The 26,099-nt window shown below is 41.4% G+C and overlaps 1 protein-coding gene across 1 annotated transcript in view; it reads right to left on the bottom strand.

Moving 5' to 3' along the window:
* Positions 1–26,099, bottom strand: part of LOC149121848 (uncharacterized) — a 542,783-nt gene that overhangs the window by 495,543 nt on the left and 21,141 nt on the right. The window contains exon 2 of the mRNA XM_089315627.1: positions 23,130–23,206. Coding sequence (XP_089171753.1) covers positions 23,130–23,206 — 77 coding nt within the window. The remainder of the gene's footprint in view (positions 1–23,129; positions 23,207–26,099) is intronic.

Genomic DNA, 26,099 nt, shown 5'->3' with positions numbered 1-26,099 from the left:
AAAAAAATTGAGATAAGCTCTACTTTAGAAAATCTCTATTTAAACAGAAAAACCCAAGTTTAATAAATGCTTTCTTTATACATTTACCTAATAAAAGTATGTATTTTCAAAAAGATTCACTATATCCTTTCAAAAGCAAACTTGCTAGGAATATTAAAATAGCATTTGATTTACAAAATTATCTTATTTTAAATATCTGTTATATAACGAAAGGTGCACATATACATAAATACAAAGAATTAAATCATTTCCACAAACTCCTACTCTTCCAAAAATATTCTCACTGGCTCTATCTTCCACAATACGAAGACAGGCAGAGGAGGGAGCTGGTTCAGCAGAAAGCTATGAATGGTGACTGAAGAGTTTAGAGAAAGATCTATTAGAAAAGGTCAAGAGAATAGATATTATTCAGCATGAAGATGGAAGGCTGATTGAGACAATTTAATAACAAGCTCTAAATACGTGAAGGGCTCTCACTCAGGACTAATCACCAGTTTCTCTCCAACTCCACACTGGACCAGAACAAGAGAAAAATTATATTCTATAAAAGGAAGAATTCTCAACAGTAGGAATTTATTATTTAACACTGAAATGGACAGCTAAGGAGAACTGTGGGCTCTGTCCCTTGGGAGAGGGTTTTACTATGTAGCTTAAAACACACATTCTGGGATAGATATTTGGTCCAGTGGTCGAGACACTGATGAAGATGCCCACGCCCTGTATCAGAGTGCCCAGGCTGATTCCTACCTGCACCTCCTGACTCTACCTTCCTGCCAATGCAGACCCTGAGAGGCCACCGTGATAGTTAGAGTAGGTGGGCTCCTTCCATCCACTTGGGAGACCTGAACTGGGTCTGTCCCCATCCTAGGACCTGTAGGCACTTGAGGATTGAACCAGCACATCAGAGATTTTCCCTCCCCTCCCCCCCACCGCCCCGTCCCTCCACTCCCCTCCCCTCCTCTCCTCTCTTCTCTCTCTCTCATAAATAAACAACAACAAACACAATCCTTTTAGAGGTAAAAAAAATAAACTAGATAGCTTCTTGGAGTCTCTTTTGTATATGTATCATATATTGACTCAGAAGTTTTAAATTTATTTCTCTTCTACAATTTTTAATACTGTGTTTTGCCTAAGAAAAATTATGTTGAAAGAATATTTTCAGGATTTAGTCATATTCCAATTTTCTCCCATAAACATCTTAAGATTCTGCCATTTTGGTGATTACTTTCTGGCATTTGTTTGAGTGTTAAACATAGAGATAAGTGACCAGAATATATGCGATGTAAATTATGAAATCTAGTTTCTCTACTCCTTCACCCCCAAGGGAGTTCTATGACGCACAAGTGCTCCACCTCCACAGCTCCTCCTCCCATGCCCCCAAACTGGTTTACATTTGGAACACAGAATCCCTTCTGCTTTATTACTTCCCACATGATTGTCTGTAACATGAACATAAATCAAGAAAATTAATGAAGGAGAGATGAAAATAGTACTGAGAACACAAAACTACCCTGAAGACTCACATGTTATAGCTTATATTAACATTCCAATTTGTTTTCAACAGTCTCCAAATTAGCAAAGTAAACTAAAAATGTTGAAAGACTCAGAATTCAACAGACTAGAATTATATTTTAAACTCAGTGACAATGCATTTAATTACAGTACAAGAAGTTAAAAGTTCTTAAAACAATTCCAGTGACACACCAGCCAGAGTACTCCAGAGAGACAGAACCAACAGGATATATACAAAAAGAGGAGAAAGAGAGAGATTTATTTTGAGGAATTGGCTCACAAGATTGTGTGGGCTGGCAGATCTGTATAGCAGGCCAGGTGGCTGTTAACTTGGGCAAAAGTTGGAGTCTTGAGTTCCAAATTTGTAGGACAGGCCCACAGGATGGAAATGTAGGCAGGGTTTCTGTGTTAAACTCTTAAAGCACAGTTTGTTCTTCAAGCTACCATGGTTTTTACTAATTAGGGCTCCAATTAGCGGAATGAGGCCCACCAATATTATCAAATAAAACCCCCCTTTTTTTTATTTTTATTTTTTGACAGGCAGAGTTAGACAGTGAGAGAGAGAGACAGAAAGAAAGGTCTTCCTTCCGTTGGTTCACCCCCCAAATGGCCGCTACGGTCAGCGCACTGCACTGATCCGAAGCCAGGAGCCAGGTGCTTCTCCTGGTCTCCCATAGGGTGCAGGGCCCAAGCACTTGGGCCATCCTCCACTGCACTCCCTGGCCACAGCAGAGAGCTAGACTGGAAGAGGAGCAACCAGGACAGAATCCGGCCCCCCAACCGGGACTAGAACCCTGGGGTGTCGGCGCAGCAGGCGGAGGATTAGCCTAGTGAGCCGCGACGCCAGCCAACCCCCTTTCTTTAAAGTGAGCAGATCATAGGTGTTGGTTGCATCTACAAAATACCTTCACCCCGACATCTAGACTAGCATTTGACCTAACTGGGCATCAGAGCCTAGCCAAGTTGATACATAAAATGTCACCATCACAACCGAGTTTCATGTTCCTACACTTAGTAAGAGGGAGTTTCTACTCATTTCTTTTGTTCTGAAAGCCCTGAATGTCTTCGAGGAATTCATCCTTGATAACAGGCATAGACCATTTGCAAATAAGTCTATGTATTCATTTAGTTTACAAACACTTGTTAGACACTCCTGTGGCCTGGCACCGTTCTAGGCATTAGAGATAAAGAAAAGGAGGGAGTAGATAAGGCCCCTGACATCATAAATCCTACATTCATCTTGTTTGGAGTACTTAAACCACGCAACATTATATCTTACATGTATTAGTCTTTGTTTATTCATTTACTCTCACAATAATATCATTTTCAACAAGCCAACAACACTTTTTGTTTTATCATTGTTGTGTTTGTAGTATGTAGAAAAGGTGCAAGTAGATAACAGGTAACCAAGACAAGTGATGAATGAAACAATAAATCTTCCTATGCCAAAGGGGATAAAACAAAGGCCCATAGAGAATAACTTATTTAAAATAATACATTTTCAGTTGTTCCATCAGTAAGACCGCAAATATCCAGATTCACAGATCTTTTAATAAATCACACATATAAAAGGCACTTTCAACAAACATTTATATGACCTGTATCAACTTAAAAACATTGTTCCAAAAAATAGCAATTATACTCATAAATTAGTTCTAGTACCCTCCATTCTTTGCTATCTTCCTTCTTCAATAAAATTAGTGTCAGTTTGACTTCCTCCTTGAATCTTGAATGAAAAAACAGCCTTGGTATGACTGGAGCTCCGCTGAGAACTACAAAAGAGGTGGCATGAAGAGCATCCAAGGTCTAAAATCAATTTCTCTATCACCTCACACTGCCTAACTTTGATGTCCATAGTTCAATACCTGAACTAAACTCTAATAACCTGACAGTCCGTCTTACAGTTCTTCCAGAAGTAACCCTGATTTCCTACTGGAAATTGATCTCATGGGGTTGAAATGGAACCCGGCTGCATTTCCTGGGTGTGAGAAGGGAAGCCAACCCCGCACAACTCTCTCACAGCACTCCCTCCCCTGAAATCAGCTCTCAGAAAGGACAAGGCCTACAGAGGCCCCTCCAGTGGTCATCTATGAGAGAAAGACACCAAGTGTGAACACGCACAGTCCTCCAGCCTCTGGCAGTGACAACTCAGTCATGTGGAGCAAGCCATCCTATAAATGAAGTCAAGTTAGCACAGAAAGAAATCAAAAGAGGAGAAAAATAGAAACCAAATGATAAAATGGCAGGACACAGTTGTGGCTAACTTTTGGAATTTTAATTATTTAAGCCAATAAATAAATAGATATGTCTATTTTATTGAGAATAAAATATTTTTATTAAATATATATTTTATTAATAAAATTTAATTGGAAAAGGTGTGATAAATATAGTCCTACAAGTGTCAATTCCATGAAGGCAAAGTTTTTTGTGTGTATTTTGTTCACTACTATATTACCCACATCTACAAATGTCCATTTGCATCTAGAAGACATCCAATAAATACCTGAAATAATACCCCCACCATTCATGGTGTTTACATTATCATGGCTAAAACCTGCAAAGAAAGTGAAGCTAAGATTTCATTAGTAATGAAAAGTACAAAGCCCAAAAGTGTTACCATGGATTGTGGTATCTATTATCTCATTAATCTTCATAACAAAGGTGATAGTCATTATTATCCTCATTTTACAAATGATTAAATTGAACTTAGAGAGGTTAATTAACTTGGCCAAGGTCATACAGTAAATGATGGATCTGGGATTGAAGCCCAAGTGGTCTGCCTGACTTCAATGTCTGCATGTGTCTCTATATTTATAACATTATTCTGCTTATTTTAACACTACCTTTTGCCAGTATCATTAGTCATTTGACATAACAAGGACAACATTAATGCAACTTATTTTTTTATAAAAATTTCAAAGGCCTAGAAGCCCAAATAATTACACCGAATCAAACAGCAAGAATAGGAAAGCTGTAAATAGACTGTAAGATTCACCACTTGTTACTTAGTTCTCTATATCATATTTCAAAATATCTTCTAGGCAGTAAAATAAAAGAATACAGTAGAGTGGGCAGCTGGCCGAGTGTGTAAGAAGCCAGCACACCACCCACAGAACCTGGGGTGATTTCCTGGCTCCAGTGCCTGACTCCAGCTTCCTGCCAATGCAGACCAGCTGAAGCAGCAGGGATGGCTCCAGCAACTGAGTTCCTGCCACCTGCGTGGAAGACGTGCATTGAGTTCTTGGCTTTTGTCTTTGATTCCAGCTCAGCCTCAGCCGTTGCAAGCATTTGGGCAGTGAACTATCTGTCTCTCTCTGCCTCTCAAATAAAGAAACAATAATAACAGCTAATATACTAAGATACTGAAAGCTAAACTATGTAAAAAGGATGCTATTGACCACTCATGGAAGATTGTATTCAGATCATTACTTTAAAAAAATGCAAAAGACTATCATTAGTTAGCAGGCAGCTCATTCCACGGGGCTACACTCAAATGTGTGGACATTTAAGGGGCCTTGGCAACTTAGAATGTATCATGTACCATTTGCATCATGCCCATCACATAAGGGGGCTTTTTAAAAGTTCATGGATGGGGCTGGTGATGGGGTACCATGGGTTAAGCTGCTGCTTGCAATGTTGGTGTCCCATATAGGCACTGGTTCAAGTCCTGGCCATACCACTTCTAATCCAGCTCCCTGCTAAGGTGCCTGGGAAGGCAATGGAAGATGGCCCAAGGGCTTGGGACCATGCATCTATGTGGGAGACCGGATGAAGCTCCTGGCTCTGGGCTCCAGGCGCCTGGCTTTGGCCTAGCCAAGATCCAGACATGGCGGCCATTTCGGGGAATGAATCAGCAAATAAAAGGTCTTTCTCTCTGTGTCGCCTTCTCTCTGTGTACCTCTGCCTTTCAAATAAATAAATAAAATATTTTTTAAAAAGTATGATGATGTTGGGGCCAATGCTGTGGTGCAGCAGGTTAAAGCCCTGGCCTGCAGCACTGGCATCCTGGCTGCTCCACTTCTGATCCAGCGCCCTGCTAATGCACCTGGGAAAGCAGTGAAGAGCCCAGGTCTATGGGCCCCTGCACCCACGTAGGAGACATGGAGGAAGCTCTTGGCTCCTGGCTTTGGATCAGCTCAGCTCCAGCCATTGTGGCCATTTGGGGAGTGAACCAGTGGATGGAAGGCCGCTCTCTCTTTCTGTGTCTCTACCTCTCTCTGTAACCCTGCCTTTCAAATAAATAAAATAAACCTTAAAAAAAAGTACAATGATATCAACACGGCATCAAAGAAAATTGCTTAATCTTTAAAAAGAAAGTTCATGGAAATGTATATTATCTTCTAAAAAGATGCTGAAATTGATGCATACAGGGGTCTTCCCTGTTTTCATTGAAAATTCATATTATGAAAAATTGTAAATGGACTTTAAAATTTTTGCACCAAAAAAAATTTATCTTTTATTTCTACTTTCCATGAACTTTTTGAAGTATGTTCATATATACACATTGACATATTTACTAACACATATAATATAAAATGATATAAACTTAGGAGTAACTTAATAGTCAGTAAACAAATACCTCATCTAATAAATAAAAAATATTTTCATATTAGTAGTTTTATTATCAGATTTATTCATAAAATACAACTTTATGATGTGCACAAGAGCATCAGCTAAAACGAAGTGATTCAGAAAGGTTAAAATTAAAGATTTAGTAGAAGATTGCAAAAAGATTCTTATGGGGCTGAATTGCATTCTCCCAAATCCTCATATATTGAAGTCCTATCTCCCAGTATCTCAGAATGTGACTGTATTTGGAGATTGGGACCTTTGAAGATGTAATTAAGATAAAGTGAGGTCATTCACGCAGGCTCTGAGGTGCCCTTATAAGATGAAACTGGATTACACGCAGGCACAGAGGGAAGAGCATAGGAAGAGACAGTACACGGAATCTAAACCAACAAATCCCAGAATACAAAGCACTCTTTTTGGAGAGAAGAGATTCCCAGTTTTGTTCCTTACTGGCAGAGCAAAAAGAAACCACTCTAGAAAGAATAAGAAAAAAAAAAAAAAAGCCAAATTTTTATCTAACTTTGACAGCTAAGTGGAACCAGGAACCCTGAGCACTGAGCAAGTCCGTCCCATCAGCCCTCTCCTCTACACTGGATGAAAGGAAGTGGGGAGGCCAGGGGTGCGGGAAGAGACCTACCCTGCAATGCATGAGGATGTCACCGGGGTAACGCAGCAGGGAAGGCTGGAAGACAGGATTCTGACGTGACATTTTCACAAGGCACTGCAGAGGTCAGAGGAGGGACAGGGAAGGAGAAATTCACACCCTGAGGTTCAGGAAATGGAGTGCAGAAACTAAAAGAAAGCACAACCTCTCAGTGGCCCCCAAATCTAGCCTCCCTTGAATAAGACAAAGAGGGAGCTGTCCCTGAGTTCAGAAAGTTGATGTCTGGGTTGAACAGCAAGGTAGAATTCCAAGCAAAAGGAAAACCGTTGAACTCAGCCTCAAAATATGTGTAACTAATGAGGAACAAAGTCAAAGGAAAGCTCCAACACACACAGAACCAACGTAACTACAGGTTGGTTCGATTTAGCCTCACACACACACAACACTACAGAAGGGGGTTGCCCCCTTGAGAGGTATTTACCCTCCCCCCAGGTTTCTAGCATTTTTTCACACACAGTGTTCAGCCTCCAATAAAATCGTATAAGATAATTGAAAAGCAAAGAGAATAGGGGAAAATGTCAATAGAAGTACACCTACTGACAATCCAGAAACTGGACTCATCAGATCAGATGTAGACAGTAAAACTCTCATGACAAATATATTTTTAAACATTTTTATTAACAAATGAAAATTGTAAATGTTTGTTATATACAACATGTTGTGAAATATGTATATTTGTATATTGTAGAATGCCTAAATCAAGTTAATTAACATTTATATTACTGTAAAACCTAGTAGAAAAAGATGAAAACATGCATAATGAGATGGGGAATTTTTAAGCACACAAAATTAAACTATAAAGAAAAATAACTAAATTACAATGCTAGAAAGAATAAATATAAAATAATGAAGAATGTATGCAGTAGACTTAACAGCCCACTGGACACAGCAGATGAAAATATTAGATTCAGTAAATAAAGGTGAGTAAAGAGCACCAAAGCAAAAGAGAAAAAAAAGAGTTGAAAAAATCATGGAATACTGAGATCTGGGAGACAAAAATAAACACTCTGGTATGCACAGAATTGGAATTTCAGGAGGAAAAGAGACAGAGAATAGACAACAGAAGCACGTTAAGACATAATAACTAAATGTTTATAAATTTAATGGCAATGTTAAGAAAACTATAATCAGAAGCTGTTAGGAAAAATTGTGAAGACCAAATTCATGAGTAAAGTGTAAAAGCAGAAAGAAGAAAAAGATTCACTATTTATAAGGGAGAAATGCTAACCACAGATGAGTTCTCGTCATTTATAGGTTATATGGGTGTGATTACATTACAAAGTGTGGTGCAGTGAAGCATGAACAAGATGTGACTACTTTTATAAGAGAAGAGAAGGAAATAAGCAGAGGCAGATGATAGAGAAGGTAGATAGGTAGGTAGGTAGGTAGGTAGGTAGATAGACAGACAGATAGATAGAATGATTAATTGTCCTTAGACTAATAATAATGTGCTCTGCTCAGAAACAGAGAGTAAGCATGGAGGCCATTATCAATGTGATGATGACTGAGAACCCCCTAAAACTTTTGTGAGTTCACACTTAGAACAATGTCGCTCCCCCTCTTCATGGAGGAATGACACTAAACCCTGCCTAGGCTTCATATCCGAGTCATGGCACCATTATGTCGCTCCCCCTCTTCGTGGAGGAACGACACAGGACCCTGCATTATTCTTTTGTCTGCTCGGCCCTTCCCGGGTTTGCTGCTGGTTCTTCCCGGGTTGGCTACCGACCCTTCCACCTCCGTGGAAGGGCGGTTCCCCCTGCCACTTTCCCCACTTCCACAGGGGAGCGGCACACCACCGGCCGGCTCTCTCGGGGGCTGCTCAGATGTTCCTCCAGGTGTTCCTTCAGATAGATGTTCCTGGTGCATGTTGTCTCTCTCCTCCTTTATAGTCCTCTTCCACCAATCCCAACTCTGCTACCCACACGCCGAGTATGCTGCTCTCCTCCAATCAGGAGCAGCTCCTGCTGTTTATTGGTTGAACTGGAGGCAGCTGTGTAGAAGCTGTTTCCTCCTCTCCCAGCGCCATATTGTGGGAGAGCAGATGCATAGAATAAGTCTTAATTCGAGTAACAGTCTAGTCCAAGTTGCTCCCCACAGAACAAGCTAAGAAAAAGAACATGGCTCTCAGAAGCTGGATTTAATGATGTAAATGGTAGCCTATTCTATGATGGTGTCTGTTGCTTTTATTATTAGTCTCTCTAAAAATGTTCACCTAAATAAATATATATTAAATATTTTATACTCTATATAAAATATTTGGTATTCTATCCATTAACAATATACTTGCTTTATTAAGTATAATTAAATAAGATTAAGTATAAAATTTTATCATTTTATTGTATTTATATTTTATAAAGTATAATTTATTTTATATTTATACTTCATTATTTTATTATGAAATTGATCTTCATAAAACAAATATCACTAGCAAACCTTAATAAAACAACACACCACCAAGATATCACTTTGGGGCATATCTTCCTATAGGTACATAGGTGGGTTAGGTAGGTAGGTAAACAGACATGTAGAAGGATGAATGGAAATATGGATGACAAGAGGTAAAAATAGATTAAAGGTGAAGAGGAAAATGTATTTATCTATAAGAGTATATCTATATAGATAAATACACAGATGATGATGATGATAATGGAGACTTTTTCACATTGAGTCACACTTATCCTAGTTGTTTTAACATTATTTATTTATTTGAGAGAGTGACAGAGAGAGAGGGAGAGAGATCTTCCATCCACTGGTTCACTTCCCAGAAATGGCCACAGTAGCCAGCTCTGGGCCAGGCCGAAACAGGAGCCAGGAGCCCTGTGAAGGTCTCCCACATGGATGGCAGGTTCCCAGGTATCTGAGCCATCTTTCACTGCCCTCCTGCACACATTAACAGGGAGCCGGACGGGGAGCTGAGTAGCCAGGACTCCAGCACCAGCACTCTGAGACAGGATGCTGGCTTAGCAAGCAGCACCTGAACCTGCTGCACCACAACTCCAGCCCCTGCATCCTAGTATGAAGGGGGGAAAACCAAAGATTTCCTCTGCGAGGACCCCTTGTACCTTTTCAGCCTTGTCATTACTGGGAAGCCCCACAGGAATCAACAGCAAAGGCCTCCTTCTGAGTGTGCGTGAATCGCTTTCATTTACAACTTCAGGAAAGAAAACCTGCCATTACTAAGGGCATTACTAAGAATAAAATACGTTCTTGTGTTCACTAAACCCAAACCACTGCATTAGTGTAGACCAAGACAAACAAAATATCACAATAATGCTTTGGGGGATATACGCTTCATTAAAGATAATCCACTGCAATATGACAAAACATAAGGTAGCTATTCTTTCTGCAGAAACACAGATGAAGACTTTATTTTAAACCCATGGCAGATTGAATTTTGCATGATGTTTTCTTTAAACTGCCTTGCTTAATCTAGAAATACATTAAAACACTCATCCACCAGCTGTGCTGGTTTCAGCTGTAGCAAATTGATGATTAGCTTCCTCCTGACAATATTTTCTTCCCACAAATTTTTAAAACTGACTGAATTAACATTAAAATTCAGGAACGGGAAACACAACTTCGTTATTAAATCTCTCAAAGCTATTTTACCTGTAGATCATTTGAATTGCCAACAAATAAAACTATTAATATTAGAAAACATCAATTAGGTCTTGACACTTTAGGTTTTGCTTTTCCAGATAAAACTCAAAATATTATCATCACAAAGCCTAGTAAAGAGGCGTAATTATTTATTAGCTGCCATTCTTCCATTAAGCTGTCACAAAATTTGTGACTTTGGTAGCAATGTCAGACCTTTTCAGTAATTTAAGGTAAGCTTCATTCATCAACAATGCAGACAAGGGCGGGCAGTTCAGCCAGTGGTTAAATCCCTGGCTAAGATGCCTATACCCCACATCTGAGTAGCTGAGTGCAGCTCTGGCTCCTAACTCCACCTTCCCACCAATGCAGACTCCTGGAGGCAGTGGTAATGAGTCAGGTAATTAGATTCCTGCCACCTACGTGGGAAAGCTGGATTAAGTTTCTAACTCTTTTTATTTTGGACAGGCAGAGTTAGACAGTGAGAGAGAGAGAGACAGAGAGAAAGGTCTTCCTTCCGTTGGTTCACCCTCCAAATGGCCACTACAGCCAGTGCTGCACCGATCCGAAGCCAGGAGCCAGGTGCTTCTCCTGGTCTCCCATGGGGTGCAGGGCCCAAGCACTTGGGCCATCCTCCACTGCACTCCTGGGCCACGGCAGAGGGCTGGACTGGAAGAGGAGCAACCTGGACAGAATCCGGCGCCCCAACAGGGACTAGAACCCAGGGTGCCGGCACCACAGGTGGAGGATTAGCCTAGTGAGCCACGTCTTGACTTTGGCCCCAGCTTACCTCGAGTTACAGCTGTTGTAGGCATTTGGGAGTGAACCAGAGGAACCAATTTATTTATTTTTTCTGTGTTTGTCAAGGAAGAGAAAAAAAATTAAAAAGAAAAAAAATTACATAACAGTGGCTATCTATGCAGATCAATCAACTGCATTAATTTTTTAAAATCCTGCACCTCAGCATTTGGCAGTTCACTTGTGTCTTTATCTGACCTGTGTCAGATCAAGCAAGAGTTTTCGTAGTCCTGAAGTATAATCCATTGCACGCTTCTGATTACCATTTTGTGTAAAACAGACACACTTATACTGACAGTATCTCACACTTGTTCTTATTTTTATTCACATTATTTTGCATTTCCTAAAATTTGAAGTAATTTGTACCAAATAAAGCCAAAGTTAATTAATTCTGACTGCTTTAAAAGCTGGGAGGTGGAGCAAATTACTCAATATCTGACAGCATTAGACTAACAATACTTGAAGACGATTTCTGTTTAAAAGTCACTGCCTGTCTGAATTCTACAAGCCCTTGTGGATAGACAGTTATAAGTGGTCTTGGCAAACGCAGTGCATCCTAACTGGTAGAGCTTATTTGATTACAAAATCCTATAATCCGTCAATGACTAACTCTATGTAAAATCCTTAGATTATCTTCCAAATTTTAATTGGGAAGAATACTAGAACCAAGTATCCATCATCATGAATTTCAATAAGTAGCAACAAAAGATAAGCTACAGTCACATATTGCAAACATTTTCTTCCTTCTAAATGACAACTGAATTAGAGATAAACTAAAGAACAGAGAAATGAGTCCAAATTCAGGAAAATCCCTCAGTATCACTTTTTTAAGGGAGTCTGTTTCTGTGGGTTCGAAATCTTACTGCACAACAGATCACCTGGGAAACATTTATTACAAAATAAATCTAATTCTATGGGCCCTTCCCCTGAGATGCTGAGCCAGTAGATTTCTTGGCGTATCCTGGATTACATGGTTTTAATAAACATCTCATGTTGTTTTGATGCAATGGATACGCGGAGTTTGGGAACAGAAAACACTAACAAAAGAATGATACTGGCATGTAACAGTGTAACAAAAGAATGGCAGTCTGCGCCTGGCTTTGTGTGTTTCTTCTTTCTCAAGCAGCTTTGGGTTTTGTAGTGTTATATTTAATTTTACCTGTTCCCTGATCAGCTCATGGGGTACCCACATTTTCAGTAACATTACTCAAGATGCTTCTGAGAGGATATTTTTGGGTGAGCCTCACATTTAAGTTGGTAGATTGAGCAGATTGTCTATAACGGGGACAGCTTTGGGATGTGAACTGAGACCATCCCAGAAGACTGATGACCACGTGAGCCAATTTCTTATAAATTTACAACAGGTGTAAGTCTCTAAGTAGACAGGTAGATATGCTGTTGGTTTTGCTTTGCTGGAGAACCTCGACTAATGCCACACAAAAGTGGAAAAGGAATCTCCCTGCAAGAGCACAGCCCTTCATTCTTATCCAGTGTTACCAAACTTGTGAAACTGGACAGTTCCGTTGGATTTCGCATGATTCTACTTTCCCACCTCATCAGTGCTAGGGATTCCATCCCACCTGCCTCACACAATTAAGGGGATGAGTATATGCCACATATTTTGTTTTCAGTAAAGGCGGAAGATCAGGGGAAATACGGCGGATTGAACACACACATCCAAATCCACTCCCTCTGAAGTGATAATGGCAATATGGTGTTACAGCAATTATATCATTAAAGCAAAGTGAATGGGAGAAGAGACTGTACCAGCAAAATTGAACAAACTGGAAAGCGAAAGAGTGATAACATGATTTATCACACAAGAGAAAGCCAAATTCTAAATGAGAATTTTCAAAAGTTCATGTGTAACTCGGTTTTCACAGCAGAATTTCCAGAAAGTTCGAGAATGAGTGAAAGTGGAAGGAAAATTGGAACTAAAAGAAAAAGAAAGAAAAAATCCCAAAGGGAGTGGTTGAAAGTTTGAAACATAGCAATGTCCTCAGCCTACTGGCCACAACTTATCTACTAGGGAGAAAAATGGGGATTTATTCCCAGGATTGGGAACTGAGGGTGAGGTTACCATATGAAATCATGGGTATTCAAGGAATGTTTCATAGCAAATATTGAGAGTTCCTGCTCTATTCCTCTATTTAGCAGCCCAGACACCTTACACCTACAGGCAAACAAATTCAAGATTCTTTCCACTGAATCTGATCTGCAAAAAGAAAAAAACAAGAAGTTCCCCCAGTAAGCATCCAATCAGAGCGCCAAGAATGCGCCCACTGTCTGCCAGTCTCCCCAGAGACACGGGGCTTGAACACAGCACATGGTCCTTCTGGAAACCACTGTGCAAAGCTTCCTGAACAGGAGACAGAGACACCAACAACATGGCAACGGCCAAGGAAGAATCCGCAGCCAGGCAGGGAGACGAGGAGCGTTAGAAATTGTATTTAATTCCCTAATGCGCACATAAACTGAAATTTGTTAATCTAATTATGTATCTGATTAATTTTTGTCATAATTTCAGAGGTATAAAGTCCTAATTTTTGAGGTACAAAAATACACTCTTCAAACGCATAATAAAATAACGTAACACCACTCACCATAATACATCCCTTCATAAACCCAGCAGTATGCATGCACTTAGTTATCCCACACAAGCACAAAACTATTCTCATGGAGCAACGAAAGCCAGCCAAAAGGGATCGAATAAAACACTTTGTCATACTCAAAGCTAACTCCAATTGGTATGTGCATTTATTTTATAATTTTTACGTATTATATGCTTTATTATGCATTTATTTGCCTATATATATACATATGCAAAGTACATACATATATGAATACAGACCAGCTTCCAAAAGGCCTGTCTACTTTGCTGGATGGCCTCCACAGTGTTTTCTCAATAAATCAACCCAAGTAGTCGTGGTCAAAGACAACCCTCGATTATGCCACTGGCTCTACATAAAAGCCTTCTCATCTCCGTCAGAGTAAAAGCCAACATTTCACAAGGGCGATACAAAGCTCCACCCTCCCTGATTCCCCTCCTCCTGTGGTGTCCTTCTCCCTTGCTCAATCCCCTGCAGCCACACCGGTCTCCTTGCTGCTTCCTAAAGAGCACATTTCCACATCAGGGCCTGTGGACTGGGCATTCAGTCTGCACACAAGGCTCTTCCCGCAGACATGCACACAGCTCATCCCCTTGATGCTGTCTTTGCTGAACATATCACTTTTCAACCAGACGGCCTCACGTCACACAACTGCAAAACACAAACCATCCCCTGACCAGCAAGCTAACTCAACTCGAGGTGCTCCGCATTCTTCACATTTTATATCAATAGTCAGCTATTAGCTTCATTCTTTACTCACTTTCTCTCTCTGCTGGAATACCAGCCTCATTATAGAGATGCTGAGTGGCTGTTTTGTTTATTTATTCCAAGTACAGAATATATTTTTTGAAATAACTAAATGTGCAAAATGATGCCTGTTATGCAGTAGGCACTTGGTAAATATTTGACAAAAGAATAAATAAATGAATAAATGGGGAGACAGATATTTGTGATAAAGAGGAACAGAGATTTATAAAGATCTCTGGAAAAATTAAAATATGATAGCAGAAATGAACAACTCAACAGAAGAAAAGTTGAGGAAAGCAAAACATACCAAGAGATGAAAACTAGGAGAGGAAAAAAAAGAGAATATTAAAGGTTGGGCTCAGGAAGTTAACATCAGAATAACAGGAATTCTGGTAAAACATCACAGAATTAATAAAACATGGGAAATTGAAGAAATCATTCATAAAAATCAGAGCTGATTAAAAAAAAGTTTCTGTTCTGAATGGGCTCACCAACTTCCCAGTGCAGTGGATGACAATGAATGAAAATAGACCCACACGTAATGCTCACCACCCTGGAGCACTCTGAACTGCCTAAGTAAGGCAAAGAAGCTAAAAGTAGCCAGAGGGAAAGTGAGACAGCTCCCATACAAAATATCAAGACTCAGAGCAACACTGGAAGCTGGAAGGCAATGAAGACCTGCTTCCAAAATTCTCAACAGAACTTATTTCAGTGGAATATCATAGCAAATACGAAGTATCTCAAGCAGAAAGATGGAATAAAAATATGGTAATATGTGCGTGCAAGATCTTGAAAATGAACTTTCATTGCACTCTTTCCTGGGAAACTCTAGAGGAAGTTGTCTACAAATTTAGGGTTGTGCTAAGGAAGGGGAAGTTGCATGATCCTCAAAACAGCACCTTCAAGTCACCAGAGGAGCAAAGGGGTATCTCAGGAAGATGTAATAGGTTGACTGATGGTCCCAGAGATGCAAACTGATGTCCTAACCACCCCAATCTATGAATAGCATCTTGTCTGGAGATAAGATCTATACAGGGCTCATCAAGTTAAGATTTGATTAGTGTAGGTAAAAAGTCCAATATGATCTCTGACTCGACAAGGAGAGGAAATTTGGACCTGCATACAAACACACCACAGTGCCATGTTTGGATAATGTCATCCACAAGCCAAAACTGCCCAGGATTGCCAGCAACCCCCTGAAACCAGCAAAGATTCTCATTCCAAGAGCCCACAAGATGCCAATTCTGCTGACAACTTGACTTTGGACTTCAAGCCGGCAGAACTGTGAAAGAATCAACTGTGGGCCTTTTGACAGCAGCCCTCAGAACTGCTACAGATAATGAATGGAGATGGTAGGAAGACAGGGAGCAGTCAGTCATCTTAGAAACTGTTCAGTCCAGGTGGGACCAGTTCAGACAGATCTGGGAGAACAGCACGGAGACAGAATTGAGAGAACAGCTGATAAGAGTTTGATGTGTTGATCAGAAACACAGAAAACTCAGGAGAGCTTCAGGTACAGAGAAAACAGAGCGAAAAAACAAAACAAGACATCATCAGGAAGGACAAAGAATGAAGAGCAAAGTGAAAGAAACCATATTCTACCTAAGGGCTCAGTTGTTAGGGAGCTTACTTTATGTGTGTCAACTTGAATGAGAGTTTGAGATGAGGATCGTGTGTGCATCTGTGAACTCAGTTGAGCAGATTTCCCTCTCTGCTGTCACTGCAGCCCTGGATGAGCAGAAGGTCCCGCCCCTCCCCACGCCAAGCCAGAGGAATGGTGCAACAGCATTGGCCACTGGCACCATCGGCTCTCCTAGGTCTCTGGCCTGCAGATCCACACTGCAGATTTTGGACTTGCCAGCATTCATAGTCGCATAAGCCAATTTTTATGGTAAATTTCTTTCTATATATACACATTCTATCTGAAGAACTCACTCTAATGCACTGGTGAATAGGGTTTTCACATTAATTGCCATATAAATACTGAATACCACTAGAATTAAAATTGTAACTATTTGGGGAGTGTGGGTAACATATGTATATGTCATAGATATGGGAAGAGTTGCAGTGATGTAAAAAAGCTATCTGTATAGGGATGAATAATGCTAAAAGTTGAAAGGTATCAAGAAACATCTCTATAGACACTGTATTATAACTATGAGCATAATTATCTAAAGGAAAGCAAGGGCTCAGAAGGCCCTCTGCATTAGGAAAAGCAACTGGCAACCACATTCCCTATGGAAAGCACATACAGCTAATTTCACTTAACAATTAGCAACAGAAGCATATTAAGGTCAAATCCCATACAAGGTAAAAGAAAATAAACATGGCCGGCGCCGCAGCTCAATAGGCTAATCTTCCACCTGTGGCACCGGCACACCGGGTTCCAGTCCCGGTCGGGGCACCGGATTCTGTCCCGGTTTCTCCTCTTCCAGTCCAGCTCTCTGCTGTGGCCCAGGAGTGCAGTGGAGGATGGCCCAAGTCCTTGGGCCCTGCACCTGCATGGGAGACCAGGAGAAGCACCTGGCCCCTGGCTTTGGATCAGTGCGGTGCACCGGCCGCAGTGGCCATTGGGGTGTGCACCAATGGAAAAGGAAAACCTTTCTCTCTGTCTGTCTCTCTCACTGTCTAACTCTGCCTGTCAAAAAAAAAAAAAAAAAGAAACAGCAGAATAAAATCTCAACAAGCAATGAGAAGATGACACAAAGAGATGTCCACAGAACAGGTCAAAGTTGTAGTTTTCTATTCAGACTAGATAAAAGACTTTAAGAAGTGTGATATAAGATGAAAAGCAGCATACATAAGAATCACAATAACTCAGAAATGAGGTGACAGAACTCAGAAAAAGGTATAATGAAAAAAATTAAATTTTGGAAATGAAGACCAAACTAGAAGGAACACAGGCTATATAAATACAACGATGTCTTAAATAAGGGGAAAGGAGAAAAATGTTGTAAGTCCTAAAGAAATAATTCAAAACAGAAGACAACTACTGACAAAAAGCAAAGAAACTCTTACATATAAAAAGAGTTTCTAAAGAAGAAAATCAGGGGCCAGCATTTTGGCATAGCAGGTAAAGCCACCTGGTGTTGGCATCCCATATGAGTGCTGGTTCAAGTCCCAGCTGCTCCACTTCCAGTCTTTCTTCCTGCTAATAGCCTGGGAAAAGCAGTGGAAGATGACCCCAAGTGCTTGCACCTGTGCTCCTGGCCCAGGAAGAAGATCTTGGCTCCTGGCTCCACCTTGGCCCTTGTTGCCACTTAGGGAGTGAACTGCCAGATGGAAACTATCTCTCTCTTTTTCTCTGTCTCCCCTTGGTCTCTCCCATTCTCTGTAACTCTTTCAAATAAATCTTGAAAAAAGAAGAAAACTAAATCTAAAAAAGAAAAAGCAAACACTAAAAGGCCTAACTCAAGAAAACTTGCTTGAAATAAAAAATTTGTAATTACGTATGATGGCACATGGCACATGTGAAAAGAATGACTTACGGTGACTAACACAAAGACATAGTCAAGTCAATCCCTGGACTTCAAAGTCAAAAAACACTTGAGTTCTAAGGGAAAGAAAATTAGGTTAGACTTTAAGACGCTGATCCATTAAGAGGAGAGAAAAGGAAATAATATTTAATCCTCAAGGAAAGGAAGTGTGAGGCAAGGGTTTCAAATCCTCCCCCACCTCCCGCCACCCCCAAACTGACTTTGGAGTAGGAAGGACACGAACAATCTCTTACTGGATACAAGAACTTCACTAGTCTTGGGAGCCCTTCCTGGGAAATCCACTAGAACAAAGACTTCAGACAACCAGAACACCTAGGGAGACGTCAACACAGAAGCTGGTGAGCGTGAAATATATGATCACTCGCACAGCCAAGCAACGAGGGGCCACGGGAGAGAGCAGAGATGCAATGGCTACATGCTCAGAGAGGGTAAGTGCAGTACAACTATTTAAAAATGTGGGAAAAGAATAAGAACTTATTTAAAAACATCAGTGATTATATTGGTAGAATTAGCATTGTTATTTTGAGACTGTTGCATTGTGTTGTGGATTAAAGTAAATGAGTAATTATGGGATGTTCTAACTGCATATCCCCCTGGATTCTTCGCATAGGAATGCAATACAGAGGAGGGTCCATAAACAGCACTGCAGTTTTTCTTTTCCTTTGAAAGCATCAGTTAGAACGCACAGTGTCTCACCTCTAAAATAGCATGTGTTAATATGTTCTAGTTCTGTCCACTAAGAAGGCTTGGAAACAATGACAATTGCAGGAGTAAAGAATGTCCCTTGAATCCAGATTTTGGTCTTGAAATGCCACTGCTCACTAAATGAAACCAAGGATTCTTAGATTGGGAAAGATTTTGTGTAATATTTTCATCAGACCAAATAGTAAAATGGGCTACCAGAGACGGGCAGAGTCATGTCAAAGTAGTCAGAAGCTCAATTCAGGAAGCACTGATTGGCCTCAAATAGAACCATGTAAAGTTATAAATGACTAACAACTGCAGTGAACTAAAATCCAACAAACACAACTAAATCTATGAGTTTGTTACAATATTACAAAATAAAACCTGTTGGGGCCAGTACTGTGGCAAAGCGGGTAAAGTCACCACCTGCAGTGCTGGCATCTCATGTGGGCGCCAGTTCGAGTCCTGGCTGCTCCACTTCCAATCCAGCTCTCTGCTATGCCCTGGGAAAGCAGTAGAAGATGGCCCAAGTTCTTGGGCCCCTGCACCTGCATGGGAGACCTGAAGAGTCTCCAGGCTCCTGGTTTCAGATTGGCCCAACTCCGGCTGTTGCAGTGGATGGAAGACTTCTCTGTCTCTCACTGCCTCTGCCTTTCAAATCAATCAATCAATCAATATTTAAAAATAAATAAATGAAACCAATAATACCCTTTGAAGAACCATGGAAATGTATTCATTTTCTTGAAACAGAAATAAAGGGGAAGAATCAAACATATCTCCGCCTATCCTATCTGACTATCAAACTGGTTAACTAAATAGTAAATTAGGATAAACAGCATTAAAAGTATTTCAACTATAACTAATAAAGAAATAATAGGCATAGACTATCATTATTTTTCACACCCCAATAAATTAATATGATTGATATATTTAAGCTTTAAACATCAGCACCTGCCAGTATCTCACAAAGACAGATAATCCAATTACTGTGTGCTTCCTGATGAGAGGACCCAACACTGCTTGTCATTGTGCCAAAGCAATCAGACCTAAGTCTCGTCCAGACTCTGGATCCAGTTCCCAATTGGTGGAAAATCAGAGCACATAGACACATGCAGAACCTTACATGAGAATGAAATTTTAAAAATCCAGTCTGGGAAACTACATGCCCAACACCCCATACCCTTTAATAGAAGACTTTTAAGGAAAAGAAAGGAATGGGAAAGAACTCTATATATTAAATGGAAAGTTAAAAAGCATCAACTTCTTATAAAAAGCAGGGAAGACTAATTTAGTGTCTAGAATATAAAATTGGGTGATGAAACCAAAAAGAAGCAAAAGTGAATGTAAACATCAAGACAGAGGCTGGTGTTGTGGCATAGCAGGTTAAGCCACTGCCTGCAGTGCCCACATCCGATTTTGGCATTGGTTCAAGTCCTGGCTGCTCTACTTCTGATTCAGTTCTCTCTGCTAATGCTCCTGGGAAAGCAGCAGAAGATGGCCCAAGTGCTTGGGTCCCTGCAATCCACATGGGAGACCTAGAAGAAGCTCCTGGCTCCTAGCTTCAGCTTGGTCCAGCCCTGGCCACTGAGCCATTTTAGGAGTAAACCAGTGGATAGAAGTGTGTGTGTGTCTGTCTGTCTGTCTGTCTGTGTCTCCCTCTGTCTCTCTAACTCTGCCTTTCAACTAAATAAAATAAATTTTTTAAAAGAAATCAAGACAAACACCAAGTACATACTCAAAAAGTTGAAAATTTTAAAAACCATAAAAAATTCTCCAAATGTATATATATATATCTAAACATAATTCTTTTTAAGTTTATCATGTTTTCTAAAATTTATGATATAATATCAGGGATATATTTATGTATGACCCAGAGATAGTGCAATTTTCTTGAACAAACCAAAAAAATGATATTTTTTAAAATGAGGGTAATAAACTTGGCAATTCAAAACAACATAATCTTTCTGTCAGAATACTTTAAATAGAGTTCAAGGGTGGGTATCTATTACAGCAGTTAAGTTGCTGTGTGGGATGCCCACATCCCATATCAAAATGCTTTGTTTGAGTCCTGGTTCCTCCACTTCTGACCCAGCTTCCTCCTAATGTGCACATGGGAGAAACCCAGTTTGACCTCCAGGGTCCTGGCTTTAGCCTGGTCCATACCTGGTTACTGCAGGCCTTTGGGGAATGAGCCAGCAGGTGGAAGCACTCATGTTTATTTCTCTCTCTCTCATACACACACACACACACACACAAGCAAAATTTTCCAAAAGCATTTTAAAGGGCCAGAGGCGCTTGATGGAGAATTTCCCTGTCCTTTTCTTCTTCCTTAGATACAAGAAGTGATGGCTGGAACTGCCATAGCCATATTGCAATCCTAAAGGAAAGGTCAGAGGTTTGTGAAGAAATTAATCCTGACTTACTGAGCTGCTAAACCAACATTGGCCATGGCCGGCGCAGCGGCTCACTAGGCTAATCCTCTGCCTGCTGCGCCAGGGTTCTAGTCCCTGTTGAATTGCCGGATTCTGTCCCGGTTGCTCCTCTTCCAGTCCAGCTCTCTGCTGTAGCCCGGGAAGGCAGTGGAGGATGGCCCAGGTCCTTGGGCCCTGCACCTGCATGGGAGGCCAGGAGGAAGCACCTGGCTCCTGGCTTTGGATCAGCACAGTGCTCTGGCCATAGTTGCCATTTGGGGGGTGAACCAACGGAAGGAAGACCTTTCTCTCTGTATCTCTCTCTCACTGTCCACTCTGCCTGTCAAAAAATAAAAATAAAAACAAATAAATAAATAAAAATACAAACAAAAAAACCACCAACATTGGCCATGGCCTGTCTCTGGACTTCTTGTTATGTCATCAAAGTAAATCTTTCTGTGTCAGGCAGGAAGAGGAGCACCGAGTGAGGTGGCATGATGGAACTTCATACAATGAGGCCCTCCGTATGTCAGTTTCTCACTGGAGTTACTCAAAGGTAACAACAACTGAATAATATGGCCCTTACGTAAACTGAGGAAGAAAATGTAAACCCACTACACAGCAGAGTACCTGACATATGATAGACAGTCACAAACAGCAATTTCTATTCTTCTAAAACCACTTCTATTGAAGACAGGAGTCCTGTACTCTAAATCATTGACACACAAAATAGTTTATACTGTTCCTGGGTTGTATTGGTTTTTATTTTAGTATCTTTGAGGTTGGTCACCATGGATACATGCTAACTTTGTGTGTGTGTGTGTGTGTGTTTATTCCATGGGGATATTTAAAGTTTATGTCATATACTTAACATCAGTCTTTTCTTGTGCTGTATTGTGAAAAAGGCAAACATTAAACATAAATGCACTTTTCAAAGACATCTTAATAAATTTGCAATTTATGACTTTCCTGTTGGTCTTACCATTATGCAATCTGTTACAAGACAGATGGGTGAATAAAACTGATTAATTCTATAATGGCTTTCCATACCATTTTTTAAAAGTTCTCTTTCAACAATGTTCAAAGAATTTTTTGCTCACTCAAAGCCAGATGTTAATGTTTATAGATTGAGAATTGCTTAAATTTCTTACCAACTGGGTTCTGCTGACCTAAAGGGAAGGCATGACTCCACTGTTTTGGCGTGGGCATTTTTCAGCTGCCTAAATATGCATGCTTTTCATTTCCTCTATGTTCTCAGCTCTTTTTTTTTTTTTTTTTTTTTTTTTTTTTTGGACAGGCAGAGTGCACAGTGAGAGAGAGAGACACAGAGAAAGGTCTTCCTTTTGCTGTTGGTTCACCCTCCAATGGCCGCGGCCGGCGCACCGCACCGATCCAAAGGCAGGAGCCAGGTGCTTCCTTTTGCTGTTGGTTCACCCTCCAATGGCCGCGGCCGGCGCACCGCACCGATCCAAAGGCAGGAGCCAGGTGCTTCTCCTGGTCTCCCGTGGGTTGCAGGGCCCAAGCACTTGGGCCATCCTCCACTGCACTCCCTGGCCACAGCAGAGAGCTGGCCTGGAAGAGGGGCAACCGGGACAGAATCCGGCGCCTGACCGGGACTAGAACCCGGTGTGCCAGCGCCGCAAGGCGGAGGATTAGCCTATTGAACCATGGCACTGGCCAGTCAGCTCTTTCTGCTTCTTCTTATCCGCATCTTCTTCCTGAAAGTACTGGGGTAACAGCAGCTGAGGGAAGGAACACACCCTCCCCTCATGTGCATTTCACCAACTCTCCCTGAGCAGAGTGAGAGGTAAGTGACGGAGGATGTTCAGTTGGAAGTTCAGTGCAGTTGCCGTGAACAAGGTTACACAATTGTCATTCCTTCCATCTGCCAGTCTTTGATATTCCCCACTGTATCATATTCATGAACAAGGAAAGACTCCCCAATCTGCCCTAAGACCCTCACTATCCTTTCAGTTCCCAACTGCATTGTGCAGCGCTGTGGGGGGCCTTGACTTCATTCTTCTGTCAGACTTACTCACATTCATGCATAGGACGGTACAATAGACACCGTTAAGTAGCCCAGATGACATATCCGAGAGTCGTTTAAAAGGACTGTTAAAGGGAAGAGAATTATTATACACATAAGAAGAGATCACTCCCTTGATCCACAGCACAGAACTTCTGTAAGAAGCCAGCTACACCATGAATGCCTTCCGACATTTAAAACTCAACCTGCAAAAATGAGAAAATGTGAGGGGGAAGACTGACCCGGCCTGTTTCCATAGACATCAGCAGGTATGTAGCCGGATTACACGGTATGGGTGAACTAACTCTCCCCCCTCCTCTCTCTCTCTCTCTCACACACACACACATACACACCACACTCATGTTCCTCTGTTTTCCACAAATTCCATGCTGAAAAGCTATTCTATTCTTTAATAAATCCCTTGTTTGTTAAATCCAAAAATAACTGTGCAGGAGACTTGAAAACATTAGCAGGCAAGTTTTGGTGTTGTTGTTGTTGCTGTTATATCTTTTTACTGTGAAGCCCAATTGCATTAGAATCATGGAAGGATCCTAAGTAGATGAGATTCTGTCACACTACCGTGCACTGTAGTAACGGAGACTGGAACTTCGACTGAGCCCTCTAGGGGAGTATTTTTCATTTCCTAACCCTCCACCTGTCCATTTTGTTACTTCACGGGAGGACTGCCCAGCTGGACTCTCAGCCCCAATCACCAAGACACAACTACTCATGGCCCTTGGCAAACCAAAACAGCATTTCATCTAATGGGGAGCCATGAGAATGGAGGCAGCCACACAACCGGATGTGGAATCTATTATTTAAAAAAGAATAAATGTGCAACTGCTCAGGACCTCGTCTAAGCCAGACCTTAAAGTCCAATATAATCTTGAAGAAATGATTTCAGAAGAACCAATAACTTTTTTTTTTTTTTACAGGCAGAGTGAACAGTGAGAGAGAGAGAGAGAGAGAAAGGTCTTCCTTTGCCGTTGGTTCACCCTCCAGTGACCGCCGCGGCTGGCGTGCTGCGGCCAGCGCACCGCGCTGATCCAATGGCAGGAGCCAGGTGCTTCTCCTGGTCTCCCATGGGGTGCAGGACCCAAGCACTTGGGCCATCCTCCACTGCACTCCCTGGCCACAGCAGAGAGCTGGCCTGGAAGAGGGGCAACCAGGACAGAATCCGGCGCCCCGACCGGGACTAGAACCCAGTGTGCCGGCGCCGCTAGCCGGAGGATTAGCCTAGTGAGCCGCGGCGGCCAAGAACAAAGAACTGTTAAAGGAGTCTGTGAGACTTCAAAAGAGGAAGGAAAAACAAAGAGCGCGGAAGAGTCACAAGGAACACACTGAATGCTACGCAAGAGACTCAAAGGGCAGTAAATATGACTGCCACCCGGGTTCTGTCGATTACACACATAACTCCAATTTAAAGCCCTTGCCCACTAGTGACAGCCGAGAAATTGCCACAAATGATCTTTAGCTATGTTTCATAATAAACTTGGAAACTCTTGTAAAATATATATTTTATATAGAATTATAACATAAGATTTTTAAGATTTACTACATCCAAGGATATTTGCATTTCTGTTAAGTTAGCATAAAAGTAAAAGTAATGCATACACATAGCTTTTAAAGATCAAAACATCGGCCGGCGCCGCGGCTCACTAGGCTAATCCTCCGCCTAGCGGCGCCGGCACACCGGGTTCTAGTCCCGGTCGGGGAGCCGGATTCTGTCCCGGTTGCCCCTCTTCCAGGCCAGCTCTCTGCTGTGGCCAGGGAGTGCAGTGGAGGATGGCCCAAGTGCTTGGGCCCAGCACTCCATGGGAGACCAGGAGAAGCACCTGGCTCCTGGCTCCTGCCTTCGGATCAGCGCGGTGCGCCGGCCACAGCGCGCCGGCCGCGGCGGCCATTGGAGGGTGAACCAACGGCAAAAGGAAGACCTTTCTCTCTGTCTCTATCTCACTGTCCACTCTGCCTGTCAAAAAAAAAAAAAAAAAAAGATCAAAACATCAAACATTATGGATTTCATAGTCTTCTGTAAAATTTAAAAACTTACATACATATACATAATACGTTATAGAAGGACACGAGAAATTTCCAATAGCAGTTCTGTAACAGTGGTGGTTAAATTTTTGTACAATTTATTTTCTTCCAGGAGAGATACAATACAGAAACAGTAGCAAGCAAGGCCACGCGTCTCAGCCTTGGGCTGCTCTCCTTGTACCAGGAATGTGTGCTGAGTGCATCCGAGCAGAGAGTCATTGTGTTGTTCTTAACTTTGCTGGCCATGCAGGCATTCCCACTACCTAGGCAGCCTTGGGTCTCACTGAGACTGGATGCAAATCATAGGTCTCAGTGGTATCGATAAGCAATCCAGACAACTTCACTTTAAAAAAACACCCCAATACTCCACAAACTCCATGGGAAAGTAACACTTTCATCAGTGTGTTTCATGCCTGGACCGAGAGTCAGCAGGTGTAATGCTTATTTCAGTAGAATCCCTCAGGCTAATTCCAGAGCTACTGACTTGAACCCTCAAAGCTCAAGTAGTTCCTCTATTGAAGAAAACTCAAGAGTGTTGATCAGTGGAGTAACTTAGCTTTCCTTTGTACACTTTGTGTTTGCCTGCTTAGAACTGGAGTGCTTTAAAGAAATACCTGCCTTTATGACATTGTTAGCATGTGCATTCAAAGACACCATCCATTCTAAGAGGAAATGGAAATTAATTGTTGCAAATAAAATTTATCTATAATTGCCACTCAAAGAGATGGACTAGTAGAAGGCAAGACTCCTCTGTACCTGGTAGCCTAAATAATAATTAAAAACAAGAAAAGAAAACCCAATTCTATTTGATCAACACTTAACTTTAGTCCTTCTCTTTTAGAAAAATCCTCCCTGGCACATCAGTGGAGCACAGAGGCACTTTACAGCAGGCCATTGAACTCAGAATGAGATGGGGTTTCTCTGAAACACTCATCACTCACT

The sequence above is a fragment of the Oryctolagus cuniculus genome, chromosome 16 (assembly GCF_051225735.1).
Source record: "Oryctolagus cuniculus isolate XC-2025 breed Fujian yellow rabbit chromosome 16, ASM5122573v1, whole genome shotgun sequence".
Lineage (NCBI taxonomy): Eukaryota > Metazoa > Chordata > Mammalia > Lagomorpha > Leporidae > Oryctolagus > Oryctolagus cuniculus.
This window is presented reverse-complemented; position numbering and strand designations above follow the sequence as displayed.